This window comes from Echiichthys vipera (assembly GCF_963691815.1).
Source record: "Echiichthys vipera genome assembly, chromosome: Y".
Lineage (NCBI taxonomy): Eukaryota > Metazoa > Chordata > Actinopteri > Perciformes > Trachinidae > Echiichthys > Echiichthys vipera.
Genome location: NC_139849.1, coordinates 287,785 through 297,500, shown reverse-complemented (window position 1 = coordinate 297,500; position 9,716 = coordinate 287,785). Strand labels below are relative to the sequence as shown.

The 9,716-nt window shown below is 41.0% G+C and overlaps 1 protein-coding gene across 1 annotated transcript in view; it reads right to left on the bottom strand.

Moving 5' to 3' along the window:
• The window catches only part of fam83c (family with sequence similarity 83 member C), a 20,440-nt gene extending 13,175 nt beyond the window's left edge, over positions 1 to 7,265 (bottom strand). The window contains exon 1 of the mRNA XM_083940002.1: positions 6,460 to 7,265. Coding sequence (XP_083796128.1) covers positions 6,460 to 6,993 — 534 coding nt within the window. The 5' untranslated portion in view covers positions 6,994 to 7,265. The remainder of the gene's footprint in view (positions 1 to 6,459) is intronic.
• Between the last annotated feature and the right edge of the window lie 2,451 nt (positions 7,266 to 9,716).

The following is a 9,716-nucleotide window of genomic DNA, read 5'->3' as shown; positions in this document are numbered from 1 at the left end:
ACACTTTATCACACGTTTATGCTCCTAGAGGACACTTTAACACACGTTTATGCTCCTAGAGGACACTTTAACACACGTTTATGCTCCTAGAGGACACTTTAACACACGTTTATGCTCCTAGAGGACACTTTAGCACACGTTTATGCTCCTAGAGGACACTTTAGCACACGTTTATGCTCCTAGAGGACACTTTAACACACGTTTATGCTCCTAGAGGAACCTTTAACACACGTTTATGCTCCTAGAGGACACTTTATCACACGTTTATGCTCCTAGAGGACACTTTAACACACGTTTATGCTCCTAGAGGACACTTTAGCACACGTTTATGCTCCTAGAGGACACTTTAACACACGTTTATGCTCCTAGAGGAAACTTTAACACACGTTTATGCTCCTAGAGGACACTTTAACACACGTTTATGCTCCTAGAGGACACTTTAACACACGTTTATGCTCCTAGAGGACATTTTAACACGTTTATGCTCCTAGAGGACACTTTAGCACACGTTTATGCTCCTAGAGGACACTTTAACACACGTTTATGCTCCTAGAGGACACTTTAGCACACGTTTATGCTCCTAGAGGACACTTTAACACACGTTTATGCTCCTAGAGGACATTTTAACACGTTTATGCTCCTAGAGGACACTTTAGCACACGTTTATGCTCCTAGAGGACACTTTAACACATGTTTATGCTCCTAGAGGACACTTTAACACACGTTTATGCTCCTAGAGGACACTTTAGCACACGTTTATGCTCCTAGAGGACACTTTAGCACACGTTTATGCTCCTAGAGGACACTTTAGCACACGTTTATGCTCCTAGAGGACACTTTAGCACACGTTTATGCTCCTAGAGGACACTTTAACACACGTTTATGCTCCTAGAGGACACTTTAGCACACGTTTATGCTCCTAGAGGACACTTTAACACACGTTTATGCTCCTAGAGGACACTTTAACACACGTTTATGCTCCTAGAGGACACTTTAGTACACGTTTATGCTCCTAGAGGACACTTTAGCACACGTTTATGCTCCTAGAGGACACTTTAGCACACGTTTATGCTCCTAGAGGACACTTTAGCACACGTTTAGGCTCCTAGAGGACACTTTAACACGTTTATGCTCCTAGAGGACACTTTAACACGTTTATGCTCCTAGAGGACACTTTAACACACGTTTAGGCTCCTAGAGGACACTTTAGCACACGTTTAGGCTCCTAGAGGACACTTTAACACGTTTATGCTCCTAGAGGACACTTTAACACACGTTTATGCTCCTAGAGAACACTTTAGCACACGTTTATGCTCCTAGAGGACACTTTAGCACACGTTTATGCTCCTAGAGGACACTTTAACACACGTTTATGCTCCTAGAGAACACTTTAGCACACGTTTATGCTCCTAGAGGACACTTTAACACACGTTTATGCTCCTAGAGGACACTTTAACACACGTTTATGCTCCTAGAGGACACTTTAGCACACGTTTATGCTCCTAGAGGACACTTTAACACACGTTTATGCTCCTAGAGGAAACTTTAACACACGTTTATGCTCCTAGAGGACACTTTAACACACGTTTATGCTCCTAGAGGACACTTTAACACACGTTTATGCTCCTAGAGGACACTTTAACCCACGTTTATGCTCCTAGAGGACACTTTAACACACGTTTAGGCTCCTAGAGGACACTTTAGCACACGTTTATGCTCCTAGAGGACACTTTAACACACTAAACTAACACCTAGAGGCCAGACTAACTGGTTCTGGGGTCGGCGCTGAGTCAACAGGGTCAAAGGTCACATGAGTGTGTGTGTGTGTGTGTGTGTGTGTGTGTGTGTGTGTGTGTGTGTGTGTGTGTGTGTGTGTGTGTGTGTGTGTGTGTGTGTGTGTGCAGACGCAGCCGTATGTAAAACAGGATCATATATAGAACAGGAAGTGTGTGTGGAACGAGTGAGTCATGCGGCGTGCGCCAGACGGTCGCCGGATTCGAACCGTGATGTGGTCATGAGTCAAAGAGACACAAAACAACCACAAAGAGACACAAAACAACTACAAAGAGACACAAAACAACCACAAAGAGACACAAAACAACCACAAAGAGACACAAAACAACTACAAAGAGACACAAAACAACCACAAAGAGACACAAAACAACCTCAAAGAGACACAAAACAACTACAAAGACACAAAACAACCACAAAGAGACACCAAACAACCACAAAGAGACACAAAACAACCACAAAGAGACACAAAACAACCACAAAGAGATACAAAACAACTACAAAGACACAAAACAACCACAAAGAGACACAAAACAACCACAAAGAGACACAAAACGACCACAAAGAGATACAAAACAACCTCAAAGAGACACAAAACAATCACAAAGAGACACAAAACAACCACAAAGAGACACAAAACAACTACAAAGAGACACAAAACAACCACAAAGAGACACAAAACAACCTCAAAGAGACACAAAACAACCACAAAGAGACACAAAACAACCACAAAGAGACACAAAACGACCACAAAGAGACACAAAACAACTACAAACAGACACAAAACAACTACAAACAGACACAAAACAACTACAAAGAGACACAAAACAACTACAAAGAGACACAAAACAACTACAAAGACACAAAACGACCTCAAAGAGACACAAAACAACCACAAAGAGACACAAAACAACCACAAAGAGACACAAAACAACTACAAAGAGACACAAAACAACTACAAAGAGACACAAAACAACTACAAAGACACAAAACGACCTCAAAGAGACACAAAACAACCACAAAGAGACACAAAACAACCACAAAGAGACACAAAACAACTACAAAGAGACACAAAACAACCACAAAGAGACACAAAACAACCACAAAGAGACACAAAACGACCACAAAGAGACACAAAACAACCACAAAGAGACACAAAACAACTACAAAGACACACAAAACAACCACAAAGAGACACAAAACAACCACAAAGAGACACAAAACAACCACAAAGAGACGCAAAACAACTACAAAGAGACACAAAACAACTACAAAGAGACACAAAACAACCACAAAGAGACACAAAACAACTACAAAGAGACACAAAACAACTACAAAGAGACACAAAACAACTACAAAGAGACACAAAACAACTACAAAGAGACACAAAACAACCACAAAGAGACACAAAACAACTACAAAGAGACACAAAACAACTACAAAGAGACACAAAACAGCTACAAAGAGACACAAAACAACCACAAAGAGACACAAAACGACCACAAAGAGACACAAAACAACCAGAAAGCGACACAAAACAACCACAAAGAGACACAAAACAACTACAAAGAGACACAAAACAACCACAAAGAGACACAAAACAACCACAAAGAGACACAAAACAACCACAAAGAGACACAAAACAACCACAAAGAGACACAAAACGACCACAAAGAGACAAAAAACAACTACAAAGAGACACAAAACAACCACAAAGAGACACAAAACAACTACAAAGAGACACAAAACAACTACAAAGACACAAAACAACTACAAAGAGACACAAAACAACCACAAACAGACACAAAACAACTACAAAGAGACACAAAACAACTACAAAGAGACACAAAACAACCACAAAGAGACACAAAACAACCACAAAGAGACACAAAACAACCACAAAGAGACACAAAACGACTACAAAGAGACACAAAACAACTACAAAGAGACACAAAACAACTACAAAGAGACACAAAACAACTACAAAGACACAAAACCACCACAAAGAGACACAAAACAACTACAAAGAGACACAAAACCACCACAAAGAGACACAAAACAACTACAAAGAGACACAAAACAACAACAAAGAGACACAAAACAACCACAAAGAGACACAAAACAAATACAAAGAGACACAAAACGACCACAAAGAGACACAAAACAACCACAAAGACACAAAACAACTACAAAGAGACACAAAGACACACAACAACCACAAAGAGACACAAAACAACCTCAAAGAGACACAAAACAACCTCAAAGAGACACAAAACAACTACAAAGAGACACAAAACAACCTCAAAGAGACACAAAACAACCTCAAAGAGACACAAAACAACTACAAAGAGACACAAAACGACCACAAAGAGACACAAAACAGCTACAAAGAGACACAAAACAACTACAAAGAGACACAAAACAACTACAAAGACACACAAAACAACTACAAAGAGACACAAAACAACCACAAAGAGACACAAAACAACTACAAAAAGACACAAAAAAACACAAAGAGACACAAAACAACTACAAAGAGACACAAAACAACTACAAAGAGACACAAAATAACTACAAAGAGACACAAAACAACTACAAAGAGACACAAAACAACTACAAAGAGACACAAAACAACTACAAAGAGACACAAAACAACTACAAAGAGACACAAAACAACTACAAAGAGACACAAAACAACTACAAAGAGACACAAAACGACCACAAAGAGACCCAAAACAACCACAAAGAGACACAAAACAACTACAAAGAGACACAAAACAACCACAAAGAGACACAAAACGACAACAAAGAGACACAAAACAACTACAAAGAGACACAAAACAACCACAAAGAGACTCCAGGTGCATTCTGGGAGTTGTTATCAGACTCATTGCGTGTTTAAAGAACATTTGTGCGTTATGCAAACTGCTCTTATCGTTTATAGACGTGATCATGAGCTAATGGCTGCTAAAGTCCACTCTAGGAGCACAAACGTGTGTTAAAGTGTCCTCTAGGAGCACAAACGTGTGTTAAAGTGTCCTCTAGGAGCATAAACGTGTGTTAAAGTGTCCTCTAGGAGCATAAACGTGTGTTAAAGTGTCCTCTAGGAGCATAAACGTGTGTTAAAGTGTCCTCTAGGAGCATAAACGTGTGTTAAAGTGTCCTCTAGGAGCATAAACGTGTGTTAAAGTGTCCTCTAGGAGCATAAACGTGTGCTAAAGTGTCCTCTAGGAGCATAAACATGTGTTAAAGTGCACTCTAGGAGCATAAACGTGTGTTAAAGTGTCCTCTAGGAGCATAAACGTGTGTTAAAGTGTCCTCTAGGAGCATAAACGTGTGCTAAAGTGTCCTCTAGGAGCATAAACGTGTGTTAAAGTGTCCTCTAGGAGCATAAACGTGTGTTAGAGTCCACTCTAGGAGCACAAACGTGTGTTAAAGTGTCCTCTAGGAGCATAAACGTGTGCTAAAGTGTCCTCTAGGAGCATAAACGTGTGTTAAAGTGTCCTCTAGGAGCATAAACGTGTGCTAAAGTGTCCTCTAGGAGCATAAACGTGTGCTAAAGTGCACTCTAGGAGCATTAACTTGTGTTAAAGCGTCCTCTAGGAGCCTAAACGTGTGCTAAAGTGTCCTCTAGGAGCCTAAACTTGTGTTAAAGTCCACTCTAGGAGCCTAAACGTGTGCTAAAGTCCACTCTAGGAGCCTAAACTTGTTCTAAAGTCCACTCTAGGAACATAAACTTGTTCTAAAGTCCACTCTAGGAGCATAAACTTGTGCTAAAGACCACTCTAGGAGCCTAAACTTGTGATAAAGTCCACTCTAGGAGCCTAAACGTGTGTTAAAGTCCACTCTAGGAGCCTAAACTTGTGTTAAATCCACTCTAGGAGCCTAAACCTGTGTCAAAGTCCACTCTAGGAGCATAAACGTGTGTTAAAGTGTCCTCTATGAGCCTAAACTTGTTCTAAAGTCCACTCTAGGAACATAAACTTGTTCTAAAGACCACTCTAGGAGCCTAAACTTGTGATAAAGTCCACTCTAGGAGCATAAACATGTGTTAAAGTGCACTCTAGGAGCATAAACGTGTGCTAAAGTCCACTCTAGGAGCCTAAACTTGTGTTAAAGTCCACTCTAGGAACATAAACTTGTTCTAAAGTCCACTCTAGGAGCATAAACTTGTGCTTAAGACCACTCTAGGAGCCTAAACTTGTGATAAAGTCCACTCTAGGAGCCTAAACGTGTGTTAAAGTCCACTCTAGGAGCATAAACATGTGTTAAAGTGCACTCTAGGAGCATAAACGTGTGCTAAAGTCCACTCTAGGAGCATAAACGTGTGTTAAAGTGCACTCTAGGAGCATAAACTTGTGTTATAGTCCACTCTAGGAGCATAAACTTGTTCTAAAGTCCACTCTAGGAGCCTAAACTTGTGCTAAAGACCACTCTAGGAGCCTAAACTTGTTCTAAAGTCCACTCTAGGAGCATAAACTTGCGCTAAAGTCCACTCTAGGAGCCTAAACTTGTGCTAAAGTCCACTCTAGGAGCCTAAACTTGTGCTAAAGTGTCCTCTAGGAGCATAAACTTGTGCTTAAGCCCACTCTAGGAGCATAAACTTGTGCTAAAGTGTCCTCTAGGAGCATAAACGTGTTCTAAAGTCCACTCTAGGAGCCCTCTCACCTTGTTGGCCTTGTTGATCAGGGACCGGATGAGGTCCTTGATGTTGTGGGACTTGTCCCTCTGGAAGTAGATCTGGGTCTCGGACGGCCCGTACCGGGACGGGGACTCGGGCCAGCCGAGCTCCAGCATCGGCGGCTCCTCGTCGGACATCATGGGGAAGTAAGTCCCGGAGGTGAGCTCGGACACGGCGTCCCCATCCCCGTAGTCCCGGTCGCTGGCTCCCGCTCCTCCTCCTCCGCCTCCGCCTCCTCCGTGGCTCTCGGCCCCGCGGCTCTTCCCGGCCCCGTGCTCCGTGATGTAGCGCACCTCCAGCGGGGACAGGAAGTTGAGCTCCCGCTCCTCGCTCAGCACCCTGCGGTACTCCTGCTCCCCGTGCTCCAGCAGCGCGTCGGTCGCCAGGCGCGCCGCCTCGTTGTGGCTCAGCTCCAGCGTGGACACGGTCCTCCACGGGTTCTTCACCTCCTCCAGCCGGGAAGCGAGCTTCCCCAGCGGCTTCCTGCCGGACGCGGCCGGCCTCAGGCCCTCGGAGCTCATCCTGGAGCGGCTCCCGGGGGGGGGGTCGGTTCTCCGGCGGCTTACGGGACGCACAGCTTCCGTGATGTTTTACACACAATAATGCGACTTTAACACATTAAAAGCATGTTTATAAGTCACACACACACTTTAAAGTCCGTATTAAAGTTATTAAATATTAAATAAATAAGCTCCAGGGTCCGGATCAGGAGTTTTTATCCGAATATCAGGCGCTGTTTTCGGCTCCGCGGCGGCGAAATGGACCTGGCTCCTCTGGTTCCCCCGTCAGACAGGTGTGTGTGTGTGTGTGTGTGTGTGTGTGTGTGTGTGTGTGTGTGTGTGTGTGTGTGTGTGTGTGTGTGTGCGCGTGTGTGTGTGCTCACCTGTTGCTACCTGTCCTGTCATTGGTCTCCGGCGCGCGCGCACTCTTCCTCCTCCAAATCCTCCAGCAGATCCGCTACTTCCGGTTAGGAATTTCAAAATAAAGTGCGCTCTGAGGGATTTGAGTCATTTTGCATCTTTTTTTAATCATATTGCATCCCTTTATAGTCAATTTTACCTATTTCTAGCCATTTTGCATCCCTTGATAGTCATTTTTACCTATTTTTAGCCATTTTGCATCCCTTTACAATCGTTTCTACCTATTTTTAGTCATTTTGCATCCCTTTACAGTCGTTTTTACCTATTTTTTTTAGATATTTTGCATCCTGTTATTGTCATTTTTACCTATTTTAGCCATTTTGCATCTATTTTTAGTCATTTTGCATCCCTTTATAGTCACTTTTTACCTAGTTTTAGTCATTTTTCATCTATTTTAGCTATTTTGCATCCCTTCATAGTCAATTTTACCTATTTTAACCATTTTGCATCCCTTTATAGTCACTTTTAACCTATTTTTAAGGCATTTTTCATCTATTTTAGCTATTTTGTGTCCCTTTATAGCCGTTTTTTGACCTATTTTTAGTCATTTTGCATCCCTTTACAGTCGTTTTTACCTATTTTTAGCCATTTTGCATCCCTTTATAGTCGTTTTTATCTATTATTAGCCATTTTGCATCCCTTTATAGTCATTTTAACCTATTTTTAGTCACTTTTCATCTATTTTAGCTATTTTGCGTCCTTTTTTAGTCATTTTTGATCTATTGTTAGCCATTTTGCATCCCTTTATAGCCATTTTGGATCCCTTTCTAGTAATTTGTATCTATTTTTAGTCATTTTGCATCCCTATATAGTCACTTTTAACCTATTTTTAGTCACTTTTCATCTATTTTAGCTATTTTGCATCCCTTTATAGCCGTTTTTGACCTATTTTTAGCCATTTTGCATCCTTTTGCTGTTTGCCCTACATGTTACGTAAGCTAGCTTGTTGACTTGTGCTAAACAAATGAAGCTAACGTCGCTAACACACAACGTTGTTTACAGACGTGACAGAAGTGGGTTTTTAGGTCAGGGAAGGTAAACATCCGCGTGGCGCTGCGCTAAGCTAACAGAGCTAACGCAAGCTAGCTCTAACGTTAGCTGTGGTGTTTTCATGTGTTTTTGTGGTGTTTTCATGTGTTTTAGTGGTGTTTTCATGTGTTTTTGTGGTGTTTTCATGTGTTTTAGTGGTGTTTTCATGTGTTTTTGTGGTGTTTTCATGTGTTTTAGTGGTGTTTTCATGTGTTTTTGTGGCGTTTTCATGTGTTTTAGTGTCGTTTTCATGTGTTTTTGTGGTGTTTTCATGTGTTTTTGTGGTGTTTTCATGTGATTTAGTGGTGTTTTCATGTGTTTTAGTGGTGTTTTTATCTGTTTTTGTGGTGTTTTCATGTGTTTTAGTGGTGTTTTCATGTGTTTTTGTGGTGTTTTCATGTGTTTTAGTGGTGTTTTCATGTGTTTTTGTGGCGTTTTCATGTGTTTTAGTGTCGTTTTCATGTGTTTTTGTGGTGTTTTCATGTGTTTTTGTGGTGTTTTCATGTGATTTAGTGGTGTTTTCATGTGTTTTAGTGGTGTTTTTATCTGTTTTTGTGGTGTTTTCATCTGTTTTCGTGGTGTTTTCATGTGTTTTTGTGGCGTTTTCATGTGTTTTTGTGGTGTTTTCATCTGTTTTAGTGGTGTTTTCATGTGTTTTAGTGGTGTTTTTATCTGTTTTTGTGGTGTTTTCATCTGTTTTAGTGGTGTTTTCATGTGTTTTTGTGGCGTTTTCATGTGTTTTTGTGGTGTTTTCATGTGTTTTAGTGGTGTTTTCATGTGTTTTAGTGGTGTTTTCATGTGTTTTTGTGGCGTTTTCATGTGTTTTAGTAGTGTTTTCATGTTTTTGTGGTGTTTTCAACTGTTTTTGAGGCGTTTTCATCTGTTTTCATCTGTTTTAGTGTTGTTTTCAACTGTTTTTGTGGTGTTTTCATGTGTTTTAGTGGTGTGTTCATATGTTTTTGTGGTGTTTTCATCTGTTTTTGTGGCGTTTTCATGTGTTTTTGTGGCGTTTTCATGTGTTTTTGTGGCGTTTTCATCTGTTTTTGTGGTGTTTTCATGTGTTTTTGTGGTGTTTTCATGTGTTTTTGTGGTGTTTTCATGTGTTTTTGTGGTGTTTTCATGTGTTTTAGTGGTGTTTTCATGTGTTTTTGTGGTGTTTTCATGTGTTTTAGTGGTGTTTTCATGTGTTTTTGTGGTGTTTTCATCTGTTTTTGTGGTGTTTTCATCTGTTTTTGTGGTGTTTTCATCTGTTTTTGCGGCGTTTTCATCTGTTTTCAACTGTTTTTGTGGTGTTT